The sequence below is a fragment of the Canis aureus genome, chromosome 35, assembly GCF_053574225.1.
Source record: "Canis aureus isolate CA01 chromosome 35, VMU_Caureus_v.1.0, whole genome shotgun sequence".
Classification (NCBI taxonomy): domain Eukaryota; kingdom Metazoa; phylum Chordata; class Mammalia; order Carnivora; family Canidae; genus Canis; species Canis aureus.
The window spans coordinates 13139759-13167051 of record NC_135645.1 but is presented as its reverse complement, the minus strand read 5'-3'; the positions used below and the strand labels follow the sequence as shown (position 1 = coordinate 13167051).

Below are 27293 nucleotides of genomic sequence, written 5' to 3'. Positions count from 1 at the left end.
GCCCCTTACAATCCTATGAGGTAGGTACTGGTATTTTTTTTCCATTTTAAGAATAAATATTGAAAGAGAAAGAGAGGTTAAGTGGCTTGTCTAAGATCACACAGTAAGGGCCTATCACAGCCTCTTCAAGGAGCCAAGGAAGCTGACTGCCATGAGAGACTGTAACTTCATCACAAATACGCCCTCGTGTTCCTTGGTGCCCGTCCCCCACCGCAATCCTTATGAATGCATCTTCCTTGGGTTTATGCAGGCACACTTAGCAATGGTAGGTATCATGTACATCTATGGATTTGGTGGTGGTGGGTACTAGACTGGAGAAGTGATATAGTTGTTCTTTTTTGCATATTTCTTAAAACATGAGGAAAAAATATATACATACATGAATTTAATTCTGGTTAAAGAAAAGCTAGGGGTCAGTCATTCAGTTCAGGGTAAATTAAGGCTTCATCATTTAATTTGTTGATTATTTTCCTTGCTCTTCTCTCTTGGCTACTCATTATTAAACTCCTAATCAGGAACAAAGAAAATGAAATTCAGAAATTAGTTTGGCCACTGGATAATGAGCTTCTAATAAAAAATCTGGTGAAGGAAAGGTTGAAACAAATGACAAAAATTAGGTTTTTAGGTTGTTTGCAGATTTTCCTTACCAGTCTTTCTTTTTTGCAAACCCTTATTGAAAACTAGAACTATTATATGCTACTTCTTCCTTTGATGTTGACAATCAAGTACCACAATCTATCTTGGAAATCTTTCTAATGATCGAATGTAAGTGGGTAGCCTGTTGTTTCCATAACTGAAATCATTATGTTAATATTTAATATAGCACATGGTGAATTTGCTCTGATGATCCCATCATTTATTAATACAGATCATTCTTCCTACAATCATTCATTGTAGGATCACTTTACCTTCCAAAAGTTTTTATTAAGAGTAAGTTTGAATCTAGGCCATGAGAACCTAAGTAATAAAGAAGGGTACCAAGGCTTGGCTTAAAAAACAAACAACAAAACACCCCTCCCACCCCCGTATCTTATAGTCAAGGTTTCTCTACTATCTAAAGATTTTTTTTTTTTCCTTCTTAGAATCAGACTTGTTAATGGAAGAATCTATGTTAAATCAGTCTATTGAGGACACTGGAAAACTTAGCAGCTTGCGAAGGAGAAGGCGAACATTCAACCGAACAGCAGAGACAGTTCCTAAACTTTCTTCTCAGCGTTCTTCTGGAGATGTGGGCTTAGATGCCAAAGGGGATGTTTCAGGTAGCTGTTACCTGGTAAACAGAGATGGAAGATTTTAGTTTACTTACATGAAGTAGACTATGGGTTATATTTATTGACATGTCAGTTAGGAGGTCTCCCTTTTTCCTCTCCTTTTCTGATCATGTTTATCAAACTCTGCGTTCCTTAAAAATAACTAAGGAATAAGTGTAAAGAATCAGTTGTAAAAATGGCAGGCATACGGCCATCTAATGTATTTTACTGGGCCCACATGATACTTTAAAAATTGGACATTTTGATATAAAAACTCAGATCTGACAGCTCTGGACTCAAATCCCTTCACAGCAACAATCAGTTGGAGCTTAGTAGTAGCTGCTCCATCAGACAGAGCATGTGCTTCCCAAGTCCCCAGTCCCAACCACTGTCCCTTGCTGCTGGATGATTCACTCATGAATTTCCTAGTCTTTACAGACATTTTATTTCTACCCTTGAAAGTACTAAACTGATTATATGCTTTAACCTTTATGTACTCTCAGGTCCAGCCCAGCAAATTGCAAAGATAGAATTTGACTTTTATTATCCTCACTCTCAATTTTGAAGACATCTTGCCTCTACTGTTATTCCCTTCCTCTCTATTCCCTCCCTCTCGGAACTATAAAACTGTTACACTTCTCACCCTTCTACATTATCAAATCCTCTTTTAAGGCTTATATCTTAGTGTGACTATGTATCTGCTACTTTAGCTTAATAACACTTTAGCTTTGGAATTTATAAATTTGAGCAAAAGAGAACAGGTGAGGATTGTAATGCAAACAATGTACATAAACCCAGCTCAAATATTATTTGCAGGGATGGAACTTAGCTAGAGATCATACATGATGTATTGAATTGCTTATTTTAGAGTAAATTAATCTGTAACGTAGAGCAAATTTGCAGGACTCATGTAGATTTTCTTTCTGTAAGTTTGTTTCAAATTAGTCAAGCCATTAGAAATCAACAAAGGGGGCTGGGAATTTACCCTACATCAAGTTGTCTTTATAAATCATGTAAAAAAATTTCTTTTCCAGTTCTTTTCAAATGAAATTAAATCTTAGCCAGTGTTAATCACAGTCCTGTTCTAATAGAGATTTTTGTGTGTTGTGATCTGCAGGAAAGAAAAAGGAAATGGAAAACTGTAACTTTGCCCTTATTGTGGTGATGAGTATTTTGTAAGTATTTGTTTTGAGTGCTTATTTTGGTTGTGTCTTCATTTATCTTTTAATAGTTTCCAAAAGGATTTGATGCATTTGTATGTTATTGTACAGAAATTGCCACTATTTGACCAATTTTGGTCTCCAAAAACATTAATTTTAAATGCTTCAGTCTGATAGTTTTTGATTTTCAGGAGAATTATTAGATTTGAGGAAATACCCAAGTACACATTCAATAAACGTTTTTTAATTAATTAGCTAATTAATCCACACATGGAGCCCAATGCAGGGCTTGAACACATGACCCTGAGATCAAGAACTAAGGTGAGATCAAGCATTGGACACTTAACCCACTGAACCACCCAGGCCACCCCTATATGGCGGAATTAATCTGACTTATTTCTACCATCATAAGTTTTTATTGGAAGTTCTATAAATTTAAAGAGAGTATTTATATATGCAAGTGGGTGAAATCCCAGTAGTGCTGTTTTGCTCTATTTGATTAGACTAATGATCCTTACTTTTTATGGTTAATTTCCTAAAATGCAGATTTCTACACCCCAGTCCCAGAGATTGAGTCAGTAGGCCTTGGGCAGAGATTAAGAATCTCGGAGTATTCTATAGGAATCAATGCAGGCAATCATTTGTAGGCGACTGTTATCTACATGGCTGTATCTGAGTATTGAGGTAGTCTATTAGATTTAATTGAATTGGTTCTGACTGGGGATATACTCTTGGTGAATATTTTCTGGAATGAAGTTCTTTTATCAGCTGCTTTTTCTAATTGTAGATTTCTGAATGTAGAAAAAAATTTTTTTAAAGATTTTTATTTATTTATTCATGAGAGATACACAGAGAGAGGCAGAGACACAGGCAGAGGGAGAAGCAGGCTCCATGCAGGGAGCCCAATGTGGGACTTGATCCTGGGACTCTGGGATCATGATAAGTTGAAGGCAGATGCTCAACCACTGAGCCACCCAGGTGCCCAGAAAATGTTTGATATACCTTTGAGTTTTATAAAAGGTTTTTATATTCTGCTTAAGTTGGTTTGCTATGACAGTTTTGAATATGAAATATTATCAGTGATCTTTTGTATTACCATGCAGAAAATTTATAGTCAGATGTTGAAATGTTGGTCTGTATACTATTTCAGTGTCACAATAATTTCATAGATTTGATTTTCTTGTTCCTTAGTTTTCATTTTTTAAAAAAATCCTCTTCTGAGTAGGTTAAGATGAATACTATATATTTTTAAGTGCAAGCTAATATTTTAACAGAAAAAATAAGAGAGATATGATGCCACCTATATATTTGCATATATATGTGTCATAAAAAGTATATCCATTCCATTGAAAGACTGCTATGAGAACCAATGAGTAGTTCATTTAGCATGTAACATTCTATATATGATACTATTCATATATATTTGGGATTTGATACTTCCTTTATCTAAGTTGAACTAGAAGAAATTTTTGCTGAATAGTAATGTAAAAAATTTGGTTTTCAGTGGGAGTAAGGTGGATGTTCATCTACGTAAGATCAAGTCCATATTGATTTTCATTTCCTTTTTAGAAGTGCAGCATTATGGGTGTATATGGCTTAAGCCAGAGGCACCCAAAAATAGATCTCAAAAGCTTACTTGGTAGATTTCTAAGCTGGTGGTCACACATCAGCACTGGCAGGATTCCTCGCAGAAAGGAGAGATATTAGGAACAATCCCAATCTGTTTTCTTTGAGGACTTTATTGTGACTCTAGTTACTTTCCAACTTTTTCCTCACTGTCCACTTAATTCCTAAAAGTGGTTGTTTCATACAATAAGGTAGGGATAGCTGATTTAAATAATATAACAATAATTGGAAACTAGGCAACATACAGTTTTAGAGTTTTTACCTGTATAGTCTACATGAGCAGTGCTTAAGGAATGGATTAACCAGGTATGCTTTGCCCTAGTTTGCTGTTGCTAGTTCTGTTGAATGTGACGCTGTTTCTGAAGCTGTCAAAGATAGAATATGCTGCTCAGTCCTTTTACCGTCTCCACCTCCAAGAAGAGAAATCTTTACAGTAAGTCTGTTTTCCCCCAACCTATTATTATTTCAATAATTCTTTTGTTGCAGAAAACTTAATTCTAGTTCAGAGATTTGGATCTGCTGTTTTGTAGTCACAAACTTTTTTGTTTAATTTTTTGTTTTGTTTGCAAATTTATAGGACACAGATGATTTCTGTAAATGAAAGATTAGAAGCTGTCCTCCTGATTTTTAAGATTTTTTTTTTCAGTTTAGCCTCTGATATGGTGTCAGAAGTGGAAAATATTCAGAAGAAAAGAGATCAGGCCCGTCGTTTAAAAGGAGTACTCCGAGACTCGGTCATGATGCTTGAACAGGTAGGCAACTCTGTACCATAGTCCTTAGTGTTTTCATAGCACTATGAACCAGTTGCTCCTCTGGCTGTGTACAAATATTTACTATACCATTATTTGAAGAAACCCCCCTCCTAGAGGCAGTTACCCTAGAGTTTCTGTATTATTCAGAATACAGAATTTATGTGTACAGTCACTTGTATTTTTTTTCAAAATGGAAGCATACTATACACTGTTGTACACCTTCATTTTATAATTTGTAATATATATTGAAGCTGTTTACTTATCAGCATGTACATTTGACTCTTAAGTAATGGTGGAATTAGGGGGGGCTGACCCTTGTACGGTCGAAAATTGCATATAACTTTTGACTCCCCAGAAACTTAACAACTTGATACCCTACTGTTGACTAGAAGCCTTACTGATAACATAGATGATTAACACATATTTTGTATGTTATATGTATTACATATTTTTATAGCTAAAGAAAATATTCTTAAGAAAATCATAGAGAAAACACATTTACAGTGTTGTCCTGTAAAAAATCTGTGTATAAGTGGTCCCATGACATTCAAACCCATGTTGTTCAAAGATCAACTGTATATATCTACCTCATTCTTTTTACCGATACTTCTGTATAAAAATTTATGCTTAATATTAACTCTTTTTATAGAGTTTGTAGATATACTATTGATTATTTTGTTTTTATCTATTAACCATGTATTTTGGAGATGCTTCCATATTAGCATATAAAGCACTTCCTCCTCTTTTAACAACTGCATAGAATTCAACTACATAAATGTGCTATAATTAATGATTTTACTAGTTCTCCATTGAAGAATGAACATGCAGATTATTTTGAGGTTTTGCTATAGACATTTATCTGTTGAACACAGTGTCATCAATAAGTGCTGCTCAGTTCCATGAACCAACATTTAGGATCCCCTTTGAAAAAGAAAGATTACTATTTCCATTATAATACGTTATCTGTGTACTTTTCAAGATTGAAAACTAGAGAGTGGTAGAAGAGACATTCAGACAGTCACTGTTAATACTTTGTTTCCTTCCATCCTTTTCTTCTATACATTGATTTGTTTTTTTAGAAGATCCAGTTATTGAGCATTTCTCAGGATATCATGTGGGGCATTCAAGGTGACACCTTCAGCTAGGCATTCTCCAGATGCACATTATCTACAGCTTCTGGTGACATTCTCCCCTCACGCTTACCAAGAGTGGGTCTTATTTGCACTTTCCCTTTTTTGCCTCCTATTTCCCCAACTTTCAACTGATAACTCTGCCTCAAGGAGAAATGAGTTTTCCTCTCCCTCTGCAGATCTTCTGACTGCTGCACCCTGTCCTCTTGTCTGTGCCTGTCAGAGCTTTGCTCTGCCTGTGAGGAGAGCCCAGCATGTGTTGGTGGGAGACTTCCTCTATCACCCTCCAACATCCTATTTTCCATCTCCCTCATTCAGCTGGATCTTTCCTCTCTGCACATGGCCATGCCCGCTGTCCATATCCTCTTCTGTCTGCCCGTCTCTCTCTGCTCACTTTCACAGACTGGCTCTTTCAGAGTTGTCTGCTGTGGCTGTCCCTAGTTTATCCTTTATAACCCATTCACTTTTTTAAGGTTTGGTATTCACCAAAGTCACACCTTCACATGGTTAACTTTTTTATAAGGTTTGTTCAGAAAAACAGCAGTCCTACCATATACTTTGCCAAACACAACAATCCTTAATTCTTTTAGTTTCTTTTTTGTGTGTTTACCCCATTTATAAACAACAAGCATGTATTGATATTTCTTGATTTTTCAGTTTTACATATAATCTTTCGACCTCCTATTATGGAAGACAAGGGTTTTCTTTTCTTTCATCTTTTCTTGTCTTCTTTTCTGATTGCCCTATCCTCCCAAGGAAGTTGTAATTTTGGTTAGATCAGTGTCCAGTGTTTGCTTTATTTTGACTAAGTTTGCTATCCTGAGCTGAGCCATGGAATAAACCATGACTACCTTTTCTTTTCTGTGCATTTTCTTATCCCTGGAATTATCATATGATAGTTGATTATTATACTAAGTATCTCATCTCCTAAAGCTCTGTCATCTAAGTCTTCTCTCCTAACCTTCATTCACCTCAGGTATTCTAAGTGGAGCCTTCTGACTGGCTCTAGTCAGGACCAGGGACCCTCTCTGCAGGTGCACAGCTCTTGTCCTGGTCTCTCCTGTGGAGTACCTCATCTGTTTCCTATATCCAGCATGTCTTCTGCTTTCTTGGTTTACTCCTTTCTTTTAATGGAGCATATCCTCTAGTAGCTTTCTGAGAAAGAGAGCATGGAGGTAAATATTTTAAGACTTCATTAGTGTGAAAAGTTTTTATTCTGTCCTTTCCCTTGATTAATAGTTTGGCTAGGGGGGCCCCTGGGTGGCTAAGTGGTTGAGCATCTGCCTTCAGTTCAGGGCATGATCTCAGGGTCCTGGGATCGAGTCCCACGTCAGGCTCCCCACAGGGAGCCTGCTTCTCCCTCTGTCTATGTCTCTGCCTCTGTGTGTCTCTCATGAATAAATAAATAAAAATCTTTTTTTTTTTTTTTTTTTTAAAGTTTGACTGGGGATAGAATTCTAGCTTGGAAACAGTGTTCCTTCACAGCATTGTTCCATTGTTTTTCAGCTTCTAGTGTTGCTATTGAGAATTTTGAGGCTGTTACCATTCCTCATCCTTGAATCTGGAAACTTGTGCCTTTTAGTCCTGGGAAATAGTGACTTACACAATTGATGATCTCCTCACCTCTACTCCCTCTCTTCTGATTTTCTGTGGCTCCTGTAATTCAGATGTTGGCCTTCTTTGGCACAGGCTATCTACTCTTACTTTTTCTCTCCAGCTTCTATCTCTTTGCCTTTTTGTTCTGCTTCCCCAGAGTTCCTTAACTTAATCTTCACATTCTTCTATTTTTCGATTTTTGCTAACAATTTTTTAATTTCAAAGACCTATTACTTCTCTGAATTTTTTTATGTCATTGTGATCTAAAAAATGAGTATCTTTATCTCTCTGATCATGTTACTAATGCTTAAATTTTTTTCCCCTTTTTGCCTATTTACTTTCCATCAAGATCCTTTCCTCCTGTTTTGATTTCTATCCTTAGAGTAAGAGGATTCCATTAGATGTCTATAGTTTTTGGTTGCCTGCTTCTGTGGGTTAGAAGCTCTTATGCTCTTAACGTGGGTTGGGCTGGTGTACCCTGAACTTCTCTCTAGATCTGGTTCAGCTATTGGTTGAGAAATCCTGATATCACTATCTTTAGGTCTTTCCTCTTAGATTGGTCAATTTCCATAGAGAAAGGCTGTCCAGTTTCCATCTGAAGGATTAAGGGCTGCCAGCATTTTAGGAGTGAAATTAGAGTGAAAGTAGAGGTATGGAGGAGGGCAGGGCATGGGGCAGGGGATGATCTCAACACTTTTTTGTATAATCCCCATTTTTAGTCCCCTTCTCTTTATTCTGACTTCCAGAGATTCCTGTCAATTCCCAAGACTTTTGAGGATTCTTCAGGGTAGATTTGGTTGGTTCTCAGCTTTCTCCACAGTTAGTTTAGGATTCCACTTTGTCTGGTCTGCGAAGTCATCCAAATGCTTTCTTGTTTCTAACATTGTGTTGCCGCTTTTGCCGTTTCTGTTCTCCCTGTCCTCATGAATTTATGCCTTTTTTAAAAATAATTTTATTGTGCTTTTATGAGGTTTCAGGATGGAGGAAATTAGATGCCTGTATATAAGCCACCCAGTTGCTCTTCAGTTCACTCCTGTCTTGTTTTCTTCTCCATATCTTCCAGTGATATTGCTCAAGCTCAAGGTCCCCAGTAACCCCTGGCTTTTAAAATTAATATCCATTTTTTAAGTTTACATCTTATAGTGAGCATTATCTAATTTTGCCTTCTTTAAAACCATAAAAAATCCCCCTTTATTGTGATATAAATGAAATACTATAAAATTCACCATTTAAAGAATTCGCATAGTCACAAAGTTGTACAACCACCACCACTGTCTAAATCCAGAGCATTTTTATCACCCCCAAATAAGACCCTATACCCATTAGCAGTCTCTCAGCTCCTATAATTATTAATCTACTTTTTATTTCTAGGTTTGCCCATTCTGGACATTTCATATAAATGGAATTATACTATATGGTCTTTTGTGACTGGCTTCTTTTACTTAGCATAAAGTAAAACTACCTTTTGCTTGATAAAATCATCTCCTCTGCTGACCTCTTCCTGGCCTGGTACTCCAGGCTCTCTGTGTTAGATTCTCTTCCCTTCTTCTCTACATCCACTCCTCTAACTTGAGCCACATGTGCCATGAACTCCCAAATCCATCTCTCTTACCCTGACCTCTTCCCAGAGCTTCAGGCTCACGCGGTCACCTGGGGAGTTGGCATCTTCACCTGGATGCTAACAGGCCATCACAGATTGATCATGTCCAAAACATGAATTCAGTTTTCATCCTGAGCCAGGCTGATTCTCCTCTAGTTGATGTATTTCAGAAAGCGATGCTGCCATCCTCCAGTCAAAAACTTAATCCATTATGAAGTATGTACTTATTTTTGTGATGATCCGTTTTAGTTCTTTATTTCTCACTAGTCTGTAAGCTCCACCAGGGCAGGGACAGTACCTATTTGGTTTACCATTGTATACCCAGTGCTTGGCTTAGTACATACCCAGCATGTAATAGGGAAGTATAATATTTGCTGAATGAACAAATGAATGAATTTAAAGAAGAATAAGACATAATTCTTGCCTTCAAGTTGCCTATAATCTTATTAGAGCAAACAGATGTCCATGTGTATTGTTAAAAACTATTTAAAAAGTACAAAGTTAAATGTCAAGTAAGTAGCAATGCTTTGGGAGTTCAAAGACAGGATGATTAGGGAAGGCAACAAGAAGAAGGTAAGTTTTAAATGGGTGAAGACAAGCATGAGCATAATAGCAAGCAAAGGGGGACCCCTGGGTGGCTCAGTGGTTTAGCTCCTGCCTTCAGCCAAGGACGTGATCCTGGACACCCAGGGTCGAGTCCCACATCGGGCTCCCTGCATGTAGCCTGCTTCTCCCTCTGCCTGTGTCTCGACCTCTCTCTCTCTCTCCCCGTGTGTGTCTCTCATAAATAAATAAAATCTTAAAAAAAAAAAAAAAAGCAAGCAAAGGCCTAGAGATGGAACTTGAGTTGTGTAGGAGATAGTAGAGAAACTGCTGCAACTAGAGAAGCCATTTAAGAAAACCACCTGTTGGGAGGCAGACTGTACAGCAGGCCAATACAGGGAGAAGTGCAGGACCAGGGCTGACTTCCTGTCAGGCACGCTGACACCCTAAGTAGCTAGGTGTTTTATAGATTCAGTCTTTTATTTGGGTATCGGTATAAACAAAACTATATTGAATATAAATGTAAACTTTTGGCATAAAAATAATCTGAAAAAAAGTTTAAAAAAATCTGATTTTCGAAATTAACTTTGTTTGCAGTTGAAGAGCTCACTCATTATGCTTCAGAAAACTTTTGATCTACTAAATAAGAACAAGACTGGTATGACTGTTGAAAGCTAGTGATCTCAAGGCCTGAAATTGTAGAGATACTTGGAACTAAAAGAAAACACCTTAAAGAAAGCCAGAGGATGGAAGATTTTAATTGTCATGGGAACATTTCCACATTTTCTCATTATTGGTACTTCTAATATAAACATTCTTTTTAATAACATTAATTTGATAACTAGTTTCTGATGGCCTCAACAATCCATTCTTTTACTTCCTATACATAATTCTAAGCAGTGAATTTCTCCAGTGAAGCATGAAATTTGTGGATTTGAATTTCTGATACAAAAAGAAAATGAGACACTGGATTGAGTAGTGTGGCCTAATTTTTACAGTGAGGTTTGAAGTCTGATGCTTTATCTGTTAGCACAGAATCAGTATGTCTCCAGTAGGCTGCTTTCCCAGTTGAGATACATTCAAGAGGCTAAAGAAGACAATAGAAGAATGAACCTCTTTATCATTACTACTTTTGAAAGACCATTTTTCAGGCATATATTCTGACATTTCCAAGTTTCTGTACTGTAAGTATTATAGTGTCTGAACTTATTCAGCATGCATATTCAATTGTCAACCTTTTGAGTCTGTAAGTTGGTAATTATTATCTGAAACATTCTTGAGCCATATTGTATCTTTTTGAAGAAATAGTTGTTTCTTCTTAAGGTAGCTATCAGAGGTGAGATTTTCTTGTTTCAAATGGCAGAAGAGACAATTCTGAAAAAGGACACATGTAGGATACCAACACTCAAAATGAAGAACCATGCTTTCATTTTAAAAACCGGATGATTATGTAAAAATCTGGGCATTTAGTGACATATCAAATGAATACTTGAACTAAGCTTGGCTTCAGCTTAGCACTCTTTCATGGTAGAAGTGAACCACCTTGTTGAAAATTGTGGATTACTTTTTAGTAGCCACATAATGTCTCCATTTATTCACTCATGTGTGTGGCTTGTTTCAGTGGGTAAGTTATAAGCAGACACAAACTTTAGCTCTTCAGTAAAAACTTTTGGGGTCACTGTGTCCCAATACTAGTGCACTGACTGACTGAAGTTTGAAGTCAGACGGAAGTTTTGGCTCTTTGATGAAACGTTTTTAGGCATATATGTCTCGATACCTGGAACAAGAGAAGGACAGTGTGGAATAATTTGTATGTATTCTTACTGTTTGGACAATGCTTGCCTTTAGTTAAGTGTTTCTTTCTTTCCCCAGAGCCCCATGAGGTTGCTAAAGTCATTTTTGAAATGCCTGTAGAGAATGACAGTATTGACTTGATTACAGGGAAATGGTTTCTCTGGGTGATTCCCAACAAACCTACCTTGGGGTACCAGTGTACTTACCTGGGAGTTTTCTGATTTATGAAGTGTGGCTGTGATCAAGAGTCACTGGACTATAAACTTGAAGACTTTGTTCTCTGTTAAATTCACAAAAATGATCAGTGGCAAGCTGAATATTTTGTGATGCTTCTTTAAAAACCTGTACTTCGTAAATATACCTCAAAGACAATTACCAAAGTTGCTTTATAGATTGACTAAACATGTATGTAGGCAGAACTGAGTTAATTGTATGAGCCTGTTATATAAATTGAGTATCAATAAAACCCAAAATGTCTGAGTTGTAGTTTTTCTTTTTCTGTTTAAAAAGGAAAAAAAAGTTCCCCAGCATCTCCACCAAAAAAACAAAAACAAACAAAAAAAACAAACAAAAAAACAAAAAAACAAAAAAAGGAAAAAAAAACCAAAACCCAAGAAACAAAATAAGTAGAAACCATGTAATAGCGAAACCGTGTATATGGGCCTACACTCTTTAAGAAATTCAGTGCAAAAAAAAAAACCAAAAATTAGTGCAAAAATAAAACCCAGAGAGAACTCCCATTAGGGCAGTTTCATTTCAAATATGCGGTCCGTTGGAACAAAAGTACTAGTAGGCCGGCCGGTCGAGTGTAGAATCTGCTCGCCAGAAATCGTGAAAACGAACAAGCTTTCCGAATGAACAGCTCAGGGACAGCGATGGGCCTTTAAGGGAAGGCTGGAGGATTTGGGGGCGGCACCCCGGGAACAATTTGCGGTGCAGAGCTCCACCTCAGCCTGTTGCCCGCGTCCGAGCGGGGACCGGCGCCGGGCGAATCCTCGGGCTCCCCGGGTCTCGGTCTCTCGGTCTCTCGGTCGGGCGCTCGGCGGCCCGGGGCCTGGGGTTGCCCCGCCCACGTCCCGCCCGGGGCCGCTCGGGGGCCGGGCCAGCCCGCAGGTGCGGGTCCTCGGGTCCTCCGGGCGGCGGGGGCGGGGCCTGGGCTGCGGGGGCGGGGCCTGGGCGGCGGGCCCGGCGGGGGGGCGGGCGGCGCACGTGCGGGCCGGCGGGCGGGGATCCCCGGCGCCGGGGGCGGGGCACCCGGAAGCGCGCGGAGCGGCCACGCGGGGCCGGCGGGTGGCGGGCGGCGGGTGGCGGGCGGCGGGCGGCGGGGAGGCGGGGAGGCGGGCGCACCGCCGGGGCCGGAGCCGGGGCCGGGGCCGGGGCCGCCCGTGCGCACAGGTGGGCGGCGGCGCGGAGCCGGGGCCCCCGGAGCCCCGCGGAGCCGAGCTCTGCAGACGCGGCCGCGCCTCGCGGGGAGCCGGCCGTGGTCGCCCCCGCGTCGGCCTCGGGCTGCCGCCGCACCTCGGCCCCGGAGCGCAGGTAACTTCCCTTCCAAGGTCATCCGTGGGGCGGGGCGGGGCGGGGCGGCGCTCGCGGGCGGCGGGGACGGGGGCGGGACAGGGGCGCTGGCCGGACGGCGACCCGGGGCGCTGCGCCGCCGCCCCCGCCGCCCCCGCCGCCCCCGCCGCGCCCCCCGGAGGGCGAGTTTGCACCTGCGCGGGGCCGTCCCCGCCGGCGCCGGCAGGTGAGCTGTGGGGCCCGCGCGGTCGGCCGGCCCGGCGGGGAGCGAGGGAGCGAGGGAGCCCGGGCGCCGGCGGCCCGGCTGGGAAGGGGCGGCGGGGGCGGCGGGGGCGCCCGGACCCGGGTCGGGCCGAGCCGAGCGAGCGGAGCCGGGAACGCCTGGCGAACACGAGACTCCCCGCCTCCCTCCCCTCCCCCTCCCCCTCCCGGTTGCTCTTCCAGGCGTCGGCGGATAATCCGGGAGCGGCGTGCGTGCGTACGAGGTAGGAGCCGAGCGCTCTGCACCTTTGCCTGCTGCGGGCTCCTCGCACCTCGAGGCGGCAGGTGGGGATCATGACTCAGAAGGGCGGTGTGAAGCCGGGGAAGAAAAACAAAGCCGAAGAGCCCGAATTGGAGCCCCTGTGCTGCTGCGAGTACATAGATCGAAACGGGGAAAAGAACCACGTGGCTGCTTGTTTGTGTGACTGCCAAGATCTCGATGACGGATGCGACAGGTAAGGGCAGGGCCGCCTGGAGCTGACCCCGCTGGCCCCTCGGCGCGGCATGCAGGACGCTGGATTCGCTCTTGCTGCTGTTTGCAGGCATCTAAGATTGAGAGAGAGCTGTGGTCTGCGTCAGGTGTGAGGATTTCATAAAGGTGAATTACTCAGGAGCTCACAACCGCACAGCTGTCTCTTCAGCTCAGTTTAGTAGGACATTATTATTTTTCACTTAAAGGGAGAAGCCGGTGGGGAGAACAGGCAAATAAAGGGATAGTGGCAGGTTAAATGTATAAAAAAATGAAGGACAGACCAGAATCTGTAAATTTTATTTACTTATCTGTGTCCTTTTTTTTTTTTTTTTTTTAAAGATTTTATTTATTTATTAGAGAGCGCGCGTGTGAGTGCACGGGGAGAGGGAGAAGCAGGCTCGCCTCCTTGAGCAGGGAGCCCGATCCCAGGATCCTGGGATAATGACCTGACGGGAAGGCTGATGCTTAACCAACTGAGCCATGCAGGTGCCCCAGAATCTGTAAATTTAAAATGAACACGTTACTACTAGGAGGTTCCTGCCTTCTCTGTGTTCCCAGCGCCTAGGGATCGAGTACTTGAGGCTGGACTGCACCTGACCACAAAAGGCCTTGAGGGTTGAAAGATCATTTTCCTGCTGTTGGAATTGGCCTCACCCTTGTTCCTGGGGAGGCGATCCAGTCCAGAAGTCATGTCCCTGCCGTGGACTGGCTGTTTTCAGCACGAGCAGAAACGCTGTCTTGACCAGTATCATTGCATTTGGCTTTTATTTTCAAATCCATTATCCCAGGTGTTGGAAATTACTATCCGAAAAGGTGATATTTAACATCAGAGAAAAAATCTTGTACCGAACAGAAATAACGAGGTTTTGATCCATTTTCCAAATAATCCTATATCTAAAAATTGTTGCCATATGGAAAGCATAGTGTGGGAGGAAATAAGGATGTTGGGAACTTGCTTTTCCCAATCATAATTACTTCCGGTTACGAAAGCTCACTGTAGTGGCACCTTGCTGACTTAGAGCTCGGTGCATTCATCTAGACGTGAAAAGCGTCTTGGGACCACCGTAGTTCACTAGCAGAGCCCTGCAGCCCCTATAGTTCTTTTGTCATTATTCCTTGATTGTGTCTTGAGTCTTTTTTTGCAGGTATTTTTAAATTGATTTAGTCTAAAATCCATACGGAGAAAATGGAGCACTCTGCTTTAATGAATGGAAAAATGATGCTGTTTCCGTAACCTCCATCACTCGAGACCACAGCTTTTCCATTAACCTTCTAACTCTTTCTCCCTCCTCGCCCTTGAGACCTGGGCCATCCCTGAGCTCTTGGCTCCCTCCGTACCCTTCTCTGGAGAGAGGCTCCCAGTCTCCCTCTGTCCTGCTGTGGTGTGACTCCCGTGTTCTCATCTCCTCCTGTGCCCAAGTTGTCGCCTTACTTTTCTGAATTGTTGGTCTATAATCCAGAGTTACCATTCCTTAAACTGTTCATTGTCTTGTTAGCCTAAGTGTGCAAACATGTCAGTAAATCCCGTGTGTCCACGAAGCTCAGGCATTTGGCTCTTCCTAGCTCGCTCTCCCCTCTTCCTTCTGCAGCCCCTGGCCCCGCTACACTGGCTCCTCCCTGGGCGCGGGACAGGTGTGTGCTGCACACGTGCCGCTCCCCTGGGACGCCTCCCCCTCCCTCCCCCACCGCACCATTACCCGCCAGCTGTCCAGGTGTGGGGTGCACACCCCACCTTTTTCACAGAGATCCCTCTAATGACTCCACCCCATGGTGTCTCCTCTGAGCGCCTCACAGTGTTTGGCCACAGTAGTTCATGGGGCGGTTTTGCTGCTTTGTCTCTTCTCATATTTCCCGACTTCCCGTGTCGTCTTCACGACCAGATGATGAATTGTTCTGAGGATCTTAAGTCTCTAGAGTCACCCGGGTCCGAACAGTACTTGCCCAGGATACGCCTGCATTCCCGTGTATCTGCTTCGTGGAGAAATAGTTGTAACTGTTGTATTTCTAAACATCATCTCCCCTTTCGTGTTAAAAAGATGACCTGTGATCCGAAGAGCTCACGTTTAGTAGTTTGGAAGTAGAGAGCTTGGCCTTTGGCCTCTTCCAGCATGTGTCCTGCTGTTTGGCCTGCAGTGCTCCGTGGTTTTGAATTTAACAAACCCAAGTCAAGTGCCTTCTTTGTGCTCTTCTGAATAGATGGATCACGTGTAAGTCGGTGCAGCCAGAGACCTGCGAGAGAATCATGGACACGGTTTCTGATCGCCTCCGAATTCCTTGGCTGAGGGGGGCCAAGAAGGTTAACATTAGCATCATTCCCCCGCTCATCCTGCTGCCCGTCTTCCTCCGCGTGGCCTCCTGGCATTTCCTCCTGGGGGTGGTGGTTTTGACCTCCCTCCCCGTGCTGGCCCTGTGGTACTACTACCTCACTCACCGAAGGAAAGAACAGACTCTGTTTTTCCTGAGCCTCGGACTGTTTTCTCTGGGCTACATGTACTATGTGTTCCTGCAGGAGGTGGTCCCCAGAGGGCGCGTGGGGCCCACTCGGCTGGCCCTGCTTACCTGCGGGTTATTTCTGATACTCTTAGCCTTGTGCAGAGCCAAGAAGAATCCAGGCTACCTCAGGAGCCCGGCGGGCAGCGAGCGGCCCGGGAGCGGCGGCCCCGCCGAGCGCCCGGGCCCCGGCGGCCAGGACAAGGCCCGGGGGCCTCTCAGCAGCCGCGCGCCGAGGGAGGAGCTTCGGGGCCCCCCCGGGGTGCCGGCCGGGAGCCCCGCCAAGGTGAAGGAGGACTGGTGCGCCAAGTGCCAGCTGGTGCGACCGGCCCGCGCGTGGCACTGCCGGATCTGCGGCATCTGCGTGAGGAGAATGGATCACCACTGTGTCTGGTATGTTGGGAGAACGTGGAGGCTCGCGGAGGGCAAAGCCCCGTCAGCCGCTGCCGAGCTCGGGCTTCTCCGGCCTCCGCGCCCTCCCAGCCGCACACCTGCACGTGGCCGGGGGCTGCTGGATGTGCCCACCTCGTGGGCAGTTCTCCCAGCTTCGCACGCGTGGGTCCCTCAGTCGTTTCCTGAAGGCCCTTGTGGTGGTCGCTGTCGCTGCTGTCTTGCTCTTCTCTTCCGGGCTCCCCTCACTCACTTTCTTCTCCGTAAAACAAGTCTCTGCAGTTGAGTGAGAGAGATATATATATATTTTTTTTTTTTTAAGAATGGATCAGAATCAGCCTAGGCATATTTCCCCCGTCTGTGCTGAGCCTTTTGAGCGCAGAGCTCAAGAAAGCATTCCCATATTTGTTAGGGACTTTGTCCCCTCACGTGTGTCCTTCATCACCCTGATGGCTCCCAGTCCGCAGGGTTGAGGTGAGGCCCTGCCACGTAGCTCCCCGTTTTGCTCTTTGCGGAGAAACGGGCTATTTTGGTACCTGCCCGCTGGCCAGCGCCAACCCAGGACACAGGAAGGGCCCTGCCCTAGGACATGCAACTTGTAAAGACGATGTTGCTGCTTCACTGAGCAAATCTGAGGGAGGGTATAGTTAATTCAGATGCCAAGGCTGGAAGTAGCGTGCTTGCTACTCTGCAGCTCTTGGCTCTGAAGGCCCTTGTGGTCAGTGAGTTATGCCTTCTGTGGCTAGGATTCTGGTCACATAGCACTACCCCCCCCCCCCCCACCGCCAGTCCACAGAAGGGGACGTGGGGGAGGGAGAGGGTGCAGCAAGGCCAGGAGGGCCTCGGAGTGAACCTCAAGGGGGGGCTCAGGCACAGGGATGCTTTTTTCTGGGGCTTTCTTTAGGAGTAAACAGGTATTTTCACTCTCAGATTTTGAGTCTTCGTCATATATTCGTGTGTGTGTGTGTGTGTGTGTGTGTTTGGTGGGGGGGGGTGGCCCATCGACAAGCGCTGGATTGCAGAGGGCCTGACAGCTCCATGTAAAGGAAGATCGCTGCCCTACAAGTGGCTATGATACAGAACTCTTTCTCCCTGACCAGCGAATTGTTCTTCACCTCAAACCCGGTTTCTAACCTCTTGGGAATCTTTGTATTAACATATGTGTTTAACATACATATTAACACACTATGTAATACTTGTGGTTTTAAAGTTTTGCTAACTGATGTCACCCTTTCCTTGTGGTGGTGGCTGCAGCATTAACACACTTCATAATTGGGTAATAGACTCGTTAGGATATAGAAAGATTCCTAGCCGGGTTCTGCTTTTTACTTGGTTACATCCTTAAAGTAATGATATGGTTTCACTTTGGAAAGAGCAGAGAATATAAGGCTACGCCTCTCAGTGGGCAAGTTTTTAATTTCCTAAAGGTAAAAAATAAGAGAACTTTTTAATTACTGAAATCCACATTATCCCTGTTTTTGAAACTTCCTTGTTTATTATGTGAATTATATGGAAAACTTTTTTTTTTTCTTTTTCGTTGGACTGTAGTTGATCTACAATCTTCTGTTACTTAACCAGGTGCATGGCATAGTTGTTCAACGTGTATATTCATTATGAAATGATCACCGTGATAGCTTTAGCTGCCATCAGTATCAAGAACCTTAAAAAATGTCTGCTTTTTCTTCCCCCTATGCTGTTTTGAGGATAAATAGCTGTGTTGGAGAATCAAATCACCAAGCATTTATACTTGCCCTTTCGGTCTTCTTGCTCACTTCGGTGTATGGGATCACACTGACCTTGGACACCATCTGTAGAGACCGAAGTGTCTTCACAGCTCTCTTCTATTGTCCTGGAGTTTATGCAGATTACAGGTGAGATGCTACCGGGGCACGGAGCACAGAGACGAGGGAATGGGTGGGTGTTGCCGTTACCTAAGGGGCTGTGATTTGCTGCCAGGGTAGGAGTTTCCAACCAAAAGAGAGGACAGGCTGTTGGATGCTGGGTATCCTTGAAATGGCCAAAAAATTGTGCCTTTTTCTAGGGTGATGTCAGAAGGATCGTTGACCCTTACAGAGTGAGGAACTAGTACCCTCCTGCAAGTAGGACCGGGTTCAGTCAGGGACTTCCAGAGTCAGATGGCCACGTGCATGCCCAGGGTGGCAAGAGTGAAACTAAGACCGTAAAAGAGCAGTCCCAGGGCACATGTGCAGTCTGTTTTGTCATAAATCATCTCGGCAAGTCCTCACTTCATTGCAGCTTTCTCGTGCTCTTTAGCCCTATCTTGATTCATTGCTTCTGACCCCTTTGTGGAGCCTCACAGTTTCTGTGACATGTCTTTACTTTCTAACCTCCATTGGTTTTTCCTGTTCTACTTTTTGAAAAATCACCACTCATGATTACTGTGGTATCTAGGTCAAAATTTCCTTAGTTAGGCTGGGGCACATTTCTGTATTGTAAAGATCTCTGTGTGCTTTGCTGCGTCAGCCCCAGCCAGCCCCTCCCCAGATGGCTGCGGGCCCCTGCCTCTGTTCTTCATCTCCTCCACGGTCTCCGCTGATGCGGTGCTGTGTAGTAACTGTGCCTTCCCCCCTCCCCCTCCCCGCCCCCAACCTGCTCTGAGCTAGGACAGCGCTGCCTTCGTGGTTCTTTTCTCAGAACAATCTCTGCTTTACCCACATAGCACCCCTGTGAAGGTATTTATTAGTCTGTGGACAGATCTCCCATTGCCATTATAGATCTAGATATTTGTGGGCATTATTAGAACAGGTTGGTCCTCCTCCTCAGGGTAAGTTCCTTTTTTTTCTGTATTGAGTGTGCTAGTAGGTTGTGAAATTCTGCAGTCACAACTGTGCGTAATAAATGTCCTCCAGCAGAGCATGGCTGTATGTGGTGAAGCATGAGTTTTGTGGGCTTTCTGGGGGCCACTGACATAGAATGAGGAACCCAGGCTGCCATTGGTACCTACCCAGTGTACAGGGGCTTCATGTCGCCTTGTTGAGCCCTGGTGTTCCTCATCTTTATGGTGAGGTCATCACCTCTGGGTCCCTTTCACCTTAACAAATGAAGATTCGGGATAGGTTCATTTCCAGTTAGCTCTTCATTTACAAATGTTTGAAAATAACCAATTGGTGGACATGAATCAGCAGCCCCTCCTGTCTCAGTAAGGAGCTGAAGGGAGCTTTCTTGTCCTGTGTGATTATTCGGGTTGAAGAAGCCGGACCTGGAATGTGATTGTGCTTCTACGTAGAAGTGAAGGGAAATATGAAACAAGACGAAATCAGAGAGGGAGACAAGCCATAAGAGACTTTTAATCATAAGAAACAAACTGAAGGTTGCTGGAGGGGAGGGGGTTGGGAGGATGGGGTAACCGGGTGATGGGCATTAGGGAGGGTCCTTGACGCAATGAGCACTGGTGAATCACTAAATTCTACCCCTGAAATAAATAATAACACTTCTACATTAACTACATTGAATTTAAATAAAATTTAAAAAAAAAGAAGTCAAGGACTCGCAGTGTTGGGAGTTGTCTTCTCACTTGTGTTCACCAGCATTGTGCCGAAGAGAGCAGAGACAAATGCTTGAGCACCGTTCCTGGGTCCCCATCCAGGCTTCCTTGAGGACGTGTATAGCAGTGTCCTGGTGCCTTGATTTTCCCCAGTTAAGAATAATTTAAGAATTTTTCGTTCATTTGATAGATTCTAAATGCTGTTATGTCAGCCGCTGTGTTGGTTGTATGGGGGATACAAAATGCAGAAACGTCCTGGCTGTTCTAATGTACTAGAAAAAGAGCCCCCCAATAATTCTAGCATGAAAAGGACATGCAAGTAGTCATAAGGTAAGCATTCAGGGTCCTGAGGGTAGAAAAGTATCCTCCGAGTAGGATAATCGGGGAAGGCGCCAGAGTCCTCGGTAATGGGTACCGTGTGCGTCCAGTGTCGGGATGGTGCCAGCTTTCTGACTGGAGAGATGGGCAGTCCTGACCCCCTCTTTGTTCTCTAGCTCGGCTCTGGCCTTCACTTGCGTGTGGTACTCCGTGATCGTCACGGCGGGCATGGCCTACATCTTCCTCATTCAGCTGATTAACATCAGTTACAACGTCACCGAGAGGGAAGTCCAGCAGGCCCTGCGTCAGAAGACGGGGCGCCGGCTCCTCTGCGGGCTCATCGTGGACACAGGCCAGTACAATCGGGGCTTCCTGCGGAACTGGCACCAGTTCTCCACGCTGGGCGCCCCCCCCTTCCACCACCCTGCCGAGGACATTGTCTGAAGTGCCTTCTGTGTGGCTCTGTGAGGGGTGGCCCGCCCTCTGCTCCCATCCATCGAACACTTCAGTGTCCGCGCAGGATGTTCATTTTTATCCCCAGTTTCTTAAAAGGCTATATAGGGCCACGCTCAGGTTTAGACACTGGACTGGGAAGAAATGAATTTTTCTGACTTCAACTTAAGAGATTTTTATATCAAAGCAGTGAAAGTAGAGCCATTCTTTTCCAGTCACCTTGTTAACTCAGTCACCAGGAGTGGAAAAGGATGTGGATTGCTAGTGCACAGATTGGTAGAAGCAATGCCCATCCATTAGTTAGGGGAGAAAGAGTTTGCATCAGGAGGGTTTCCAGTCCCTCTTTCAGTTCTTGATAGCCATGTGACCCTCAGTTGAGTCGCTTCCCCAAGTCTCAGGTTCATCTATAAGCGGGGTGCTGATGCCGGCCCCGGCCACCTCACCGGCATGAGGGTCATGCGAGGGACGTGGTATGTGGGAAGCACTGGGAAGTGACTGCAGCACCCAAGAGGGATGAAGTATTATTAGGAAAACTCAAAGACCGAGAGAAATGTTTGTAGGTCAGAGTACTGAAGCCAAAACTACCAGAGTAATCCATTTTCAGCATTTCAGAATGAAAGATCCTGCGATACCACATTGTACAGTTGCGGGAATCTCTCTTTCTGAAGTATGAGACGTTAACTACTCAGACAGGATGGTCGGATGGATGCACATCGTCCCCTGATCCTGAAGGCGCAGTCGATAAGCTACGATTATCGGTAGGATAATACAGTGGTTGTGAGTTTAGGTGATGAGTCCTTATGTTTATCTCTTTGTTTCTATATTTATTGTTTGGATTTACACTAAATAGCTCCAAACTCCAATAGGCATTACTGTTTATTTCCTCTTTCCGTGTTTCACCTGGGAAGGTGCTAGCACACTTAGGATGAGGCTGGAAGAGGAGAACAGACACCCCTGTGGGGAGCACTTCACTCTCGCTCCTGGGTAATGTGGCTGATTAATAATCAAGGGCTTGATTAACCCCCCGCACCCCCAGGAAGTAATGCAAACGCCGTCAGTTAACAGCACTCGGTTGCAAAAACCAGTTTTCTGGCACAAACTCTCTGAGAAGTTGATTGACCAAGAGGTCAATCCTTGCACATGACTTCTCATTGACCTTTCCCTAGAAATCTCGCTTGGGGAGAAAAAACAGGGTATATGTGCTTTCCGCTAATTCATGGCTTATGGTTCTTCCCTGGCTCTTTCTAAGATCATGTTATTTTAATCATATCTTAAAACTGAAAACATATGAAAGATTAAATATTTGTAGAGAACGGGTCTGTTCTGCCATAGAGGTAAGATGAGGCACTTTTGGATGGGGAAAATACCCTCTTGAAATATTTGGTTTTATACACGTACTAATTTTGCAATCCCAAAGAAAATTCATGAGTCCCTAAATTTGCTTTGGTTTATAGCTTAATGTAGGGGAAATACTGCCAGCTGTTTCAGTCTGTGCGTGCATGCTGCTGTCGTAAGAAGTTCATACGTGTTGCGAGGAAGTACTGCTACTTCCTGCAACTCTACCCTCGGTGGCTGGCACCATCCCTAGTCCTGCTGCGAAACAAAGCTGTCCTCCAGACACTCACCACATTTTTATACAGGCTTGTCGCTGCTCTCCCCAGAGATGGATTGTTTAACCAGTGAGAGGCTCCGTATTCCACTGGGATGAGCCAAAGAGCAAGTCTGGGGATGTTAGCAGTCTGCGGTTTCTCCAGTGATGCCCTTGCTCTGGCCCAGAGTCAAGCATTCATTTGGAATTAACGTTGGATCCCACAGAACGAGTTCCTTGCTGCTAGGTTTGTGATAAGAGAGGAATAAGGTCAGGGCCAGCACATGCGGCCAGGAATCCCTAGTTGCGGTCTCTTGGATGCCAGATGTACCGCCAACTCTGATCTCCTAACATTAGATGATAAAAATTCCTAGGAACAATAAGACAGTGATTTTAGCCTCTTGCCGAATCTTTAACAGCCATCAAAACAGGACACGATAAAGATGAGTGGTACCCAGAAGACCACGATCAGGTGGGAGAGCTAGGAACGACCGCCGGTTTTATCACGCCCCCCTCCCCCCATGGCTTACCTGCGGGGGCCCCGCTCAGATTCCCTCCCCTGTGGGAGGACTCCTTCTATAGGATTCTGGCTGGTTGGAATCATGGTGCTTGTTTTCAGTTCCTTGAGGTCTTCGCGATTGGCATATGCAGGAGCAAGCCCAAGGGTTTGAAAAGTGCAGTAGCTGTGTAGGGGTAGAAGCCTACTGAAGTATTTGCAACCAACAAGGGGCCGTCTGGGAGCAGGGTTTCTCTAGGCCCTGGGACACCCTCCTAAGTCTGCACTTCTAGATTCTTACATCTGTTTATGACCCGGAACGATTTGAGGGATTTTGTCCTTTTAAAGGACAAGGCTTGTGAACGACTGAGTCCCAGAGAAACCGGTGGTGGTGGTGGTGGTGGTGGTGGTGGTGGTGACGGTGACGACGATGATGATAGCCGTGGGGACAGTGCTCTGCAAACCTATGAGCCGGCAGTTTGTTGGCCATGAGGGCAGGCCCTCCGCCACCCCCAGCATAGTTCCCTTTCCTCCCCCACCCTCCCCTCCACTTCCTCAGCCTGTTAGTAAACATAGGGATACGGAGCTCGGCAAATGATCTACGTTCTGACCTCCTCCATTTCGGCCACGCCATTGTGTACAATTTCTGGGAAGGAGAAGTGGGTCCTTTTGGAAGATTTAAGGGAAAAATAGTTGACGATCAGGATCGAATGAAAGGAGAAGGTCCTTCAGTATCTAAAATGTTGGGGTTTTTTTTTGTTGTTTTTTTTTGTTTGTTTTTAATGATACCCAAAAAGTACTTTGTGGTCATAGCTGGGCCCACCTGAAATGAAATGACCATTAAGAAGCCTTAAGTGAGTTTTAGGGACCCTGCCGCTCATGTCACCTCAGCCTCCGCTGTGTTTGCTTAGGATACTGGGAACCTTGGCCATTCAAGTAGTGTTGTCCTTTGGTGAATAAAGTAATTGCTGTCTTCCACTGTGCCACCTGCCTAGCAGAGACTGCTGCAGGCCTCCTCTAATGCAATAGCCCTTGGTACTCCTAATATTTTTAGTAAGAGAAAGTTTTCTATACTAGAATCTTCCACTGCCAGAAAACACAATGTCAGGACGGTTTCTCTGTAATACCGACCATCTGCTTCAGAGACTCTCTTTCCTTTGGGTAGGACGTTAGCTTTTTATTACAAAACTCAACTAACATAAGCAAAAATACGAAATCTAGAAGCACAGTTTTAACCAGGATGTTTAACAATGCTTTGTGACGTTTAGGGGTCTCTTTAAACGAGGTAAGTAGGTTTATAGGACTTCATTTTAGCCATATTTAGGTACCCTGCCTTTGCAAAAAAGAGAATTTCCTCAAACAAGCGAGGGATGATAGAGACTTTTGGTCGCAGCACCTGTTTGGAATCTGGTCTCGTCAGCGTGGCAAGTATGCCATTTTATATTAAACACTGCCAAGGTGATGCAGGGGAGAAAGGAGAGCTCTGCTCACCTTAGCGCGGAATAAAATCTCCTGCGTTCTTGTGGGTGTTTGCTGTGATTAATAGAAACGTTTTGCAAAACCAGCTAAATGTGATCCTGTTGCTAATGGACTGTTACCCCCCAGTTCAGTTGGCACCAAGTGCTCTCCTGTAGCAGCAGCAGCAGCCAAAGATGGAATGGTTAATGGAGACCAATTTCTTAGAGGTTGTGGCTATTTCCAGCTATTTCTGAGTTGGGCTTTTGACTTACTGCCACTCTAGCCTTCCTGGTGGCACCTTCACGTCTAGAAAATCCATACTTTAAAGGCAAAGCTTTAAAACCAGAGCTTAGTCTATTCTAGTGACCGATGCACCAGACATCCCTCCCGTCTTTCTTCTTGGGGCACCGCTGACACGATGCCATGTTCTAGACCTTGCAAGCTCAGCCTGCTCTGATCCCGTGGCCTGGGGGATTCGATGGCTTACGTTGTTAGGGCTTTTGAACCTTTTTATTTGATTACATTTCTGGGTCTGATGTTAGGCTAAAGGAAGCCCGGGAATATTTAATATTCGATACTTAATGTCACTGGCCCAGCAACACTAAAGGGGATTCCCGACGCCGGCGCTGGAGGCTGCAGGCTAAACGTTTTGCACTGTTTTTATACTTGTATTCATATCCTCTTATCACCTCAGACTCAGACACAAGGCCTTTTAAATGGAGATTTAAAAAATTACTGCCATTTATGTAAAATAACGTACTGTGACCAAGTTGCTTAAATGGAAAATAAAGTGCTTTCTTTAAGGGAAGTAGCTGGTGTTTCTTCGTGCGTCTCCTGAACTCTTGCTTTGAGAGAAGCCTGTTAGAGCTGGGCTGCTCCTCCGCCCACTGGTGCGTCCCCATCCTGTGGATGGACCGCAGTTACCCCTTGCCCTACACTGCGCTTTTCCTGTGGTTACTTTGCTGGTTTTGCAGGCCAGGGACGGTGCTTATGTGGGCATTTGGTTAGCAGGAACATCTCCAGTCCTGCTTCTCGGGCAGCCCACCCAGCAACAAGTGCAGGCCGCTGACCGAGGGGATGTTCCTGTGGCTTCAGGAGGTCCCTTAGGGAGGTAAGAGGTCCCCACTGGCCCAGTCAGAATGTGGGTGCGAAAGACACTAACTGATGCTTGAGGTGAAGTAAAAATAAAAGAGAGCTTGAGAGAAAACTTAAGCTTTCTGAGGTTTCTTTAGGCCCCTGGCACATGACGTAAGGGAGCCACCCTTCCTTCTCTGGGGCCTGGCACTGACGTCTGGGTGCTGACGTCGCTGGGTAGCATCTGCTCTGGTAGCAACCTGGCTGCGGGAGGGATAAGCAGAGAGTGATCTGGATGGAAAGGGATTCAAGAGGAGTTACTTTTAGTCCTGTTTTCGTTAGCGGCTGTTAAACCGTTTTTATTTTATTTTATTTTTTTTTGTTAAACCGTTTTTAGAGGTCAACTGTATCATCCTATGAAAGGAAAAGACGTGTGGGGGACAGGATAGAGAGGGAATAAAGTGCAGCTTAGAGTGTGGTGTCCTTTCTTGAGTAAATCCTCACACGTGTCCCCCAGAAGGAGGACGTAAGTCACTGCAGATGCAGATGCAGATGGCGGGGCTAGATCGCCCTTCTGGGAAGTAAGGACAATCACAATTTATTGAACACACAGCATTTTATTTTACCAACTAGAATGGTCAACTTAGCAAACAATGGTAGTTGCCTCGGGGCTGCAAGGGACTGTGTCATACTGGGTACACTGGTTGGTTATAACAAACTCAACTACTAGACCTGTATTTTGGAATGAGCATTTTTTTTTCTAGCAGGTAATTCAGCCATTTCACAGAAGAGCATTTTGTCAGTCTTTATAGTGATCCGCACCTGAAAGATGGAATCGGTCTTGGAATTCAAGAGAAGTACGCGGAGGCGCGGCTCAAACCGAGCCGAGGACTAGGAGACGGAAGGTGTTGTCTGGAGTAGCGGCTGGGAGCACAGACACCTCCGTGAACTGCTGGACCGCCCGGGACAGTCATCAGCCTTTGGACTTCCCTCAGGCCTAGCAGGTTGTGCTGAAGACAGGGGCCTTGGGTGCCACAGTTTCCCTGAAATGAGACGGGGCTGCCCATAGGCCGTTGGCTCCGTGGTGTCCCGCCTGCCGCGATGCCAAGCTGCTGGATGACTGACCCCCTGTGACTCCCTCTCTGCATACTTGCTGCCTCTAGTTTCTATTAAAGTTACATCTGTCAACACCCCGTGTTAAGCTGTAAGGACACATTTTCCTTCACAGACTTAGGCAGGCACACACTTGTCCTCTTAAAGTTTATGATGCTGAAAATAGAAGGGATGCATTTGAGTAGTGGAGCTGTACCCTGCTCTTCGAGGGACCGGCGGGGACGGATGCTCTCGTGAATGAATTAGCAATCCAAGAGAAATCAGAGGAGGAAGTCAAAGTCCCTGGAAGATTCCTTTGATCTAAGAAGTAGTTGACACAACGCGGAGCAGGGGGACACATGCGTACGTGGGTGCCCATCCGGCGCCCCCCTGGTGCCCCACAGGCTCCTCTGGCTCCTCCGACTGTGCCCCCCAAGGCTCACGGTGGGGCGAGCAGCTGGAAGTCTGGGAGAATTTCGGCTACCTTCCTGCGGAGTAGCGCTCGCCTTTCTTCTTTTTTTCTTTCCTCTTTCATAAACTTCACAAACTTCTTCCAGGTCTCAAATGTGATCCAGAGAATCCTCCTTTAAACGCAAAAGGAAAAAAAAGTTAAACACCATGGACTGGTTGACTTTCCGTCTGAGGTACATTAAAAACCGCAGAAGAGTAATTCTTGGAGTAAAAAGATAATGTTCTATAAAAGATGGAGAGGCCAAAACTGGGATTCTAC

The 27293-nt window shown here is 45.0% G+C and overlaps 3 protein-coding genes and 1 long non-coding RNA gene across 15 annotated transcripts in view; 2 read left to right on the top strand and 2 right to left on the bottom strand.

Annotated features, from left to right (window-relative positions):
- The window catches only part of GRAMD1C (GRAM domain containing 1C), an 88079-nt gene extending 76148 nt beyond the window's left edge, over positions 1-11931 (top strand). For all 7 annotated transcript variants that reach the window (XM_077884263.1, XM_077884262.1, XM_077884268.1 and 4 more), the window contains 5 exons: positions 1083-1259; positions 2368-2425; positions 4359-4469; positions 4683-4788; positions 10255-11931. In XM_077884263.1, the coding sequence (XP_077740389.1) occupies positions 1083-1259; positions 2368-2425; positions 4359-4469; positions 4683-4788; positions 10255-10335 (533 nt within the window). In that variant the 3' untranslated portion in view covers positions 10336-11931. The remainder of the gene's footprint in view (positions 1-1082; positions 1260-2367; positions 2426-4358; positions 4470-4682; positions 4789-10254) is intronic.
- Positions 496-12590, bottom strand: LOC144305435 (uncharacterized). The gene is made up of 2 exons (XR_013372458.1): positions 11658-12590; positions 496-1270 (listed from the first exon to the last, which is right to left on the bottom strand). It is a non-coding gene; the product is annotated as an uncharacterized LOC144305435 (long non-coding RNA).
- Positions 12591-12846: 256 nt separating this feature from the next.
- ZDHHC23 (zDHHC palmitoyltransferase 23) lies at positions 12847-25205 on the top strand. 3 transcript variants are annotated; one of them, XM_077884383.1, is made up of 5 exons: positions 12847-12987; positions 13411-13682; positions 15896-16582; positions 18292-18450; positions 20579-25205. In XM_077884383.1, the coding sequence occupies exons 2-5, from the start codon at positions 13522-13524 to the stop codon at positions 20844-20846; spliced, it is 1275 nt and encodes a 424-aa protein (XP_077740509.1). In that variant the 5' UTR covers positions 12847-12987; positions 13411-13521; the 3' UTR covers positions 20847-25205. The 3 variants fall into 3 exon arrangements, with proteins under 3 accessions (XP_077740509.1, XP_077740507.1, XP_077740508.1); XM_077884381.1 differs by having other exon boundaries at positions 12848-12987; positions 18283-18450; XM_077884382.1 differs by lacking the exon at positions 12847-12987 and adding an exon at positions 13122-13192 and having other exon boundaries at positions 18283-18450.
- Positions 25206-26068: 863 nt separating this feature from the next.
- Positions 26069-27293, bottom strand: part of CCDC191 (coiled-coil domain containing 191) — an 88369-nt gene continuing 87144 nt past the window's right edge. For all 4 annotated transcript variants that reach the window (XM_077884105.1, XM_077884106.1, XM_077884107.1 and 1 more), the window contains one exon: positions 26069-27147. In XM_077884105.1, coding sequence (XP_077740231.1) covers positions 27003-27147 — 145 coding nt within the window. In that variant the 3' untranslated portion in view covers positions 26069-27002. The remainder of the gene's footprint in view (positions 27148-27293) is intronic.

Coding starts and splice junctions, on each gene's coding strand:
- ZDHHC23 (XM_077884381.1), top strand. CDS start 13,522: ATGACTCAGAAGGGCGGTGTGAAGCCGGGGAAGAAAAACAAAGCCGAA. Junction 16,583..18,282: donor ATGGATCACCACTGTGTCTG/GTATGTTGGGAG, acceptor TGCTGTTTTGAG/GATAAATAGCTGTGTTGGAG. Junction 18,451..20,578: donor GGAGTTTATGCAGATTACAG/GTGAGATGCTAC, acceptor TTTGTTCTCTAG/CTCGGCTCTGGCCTTCACTT.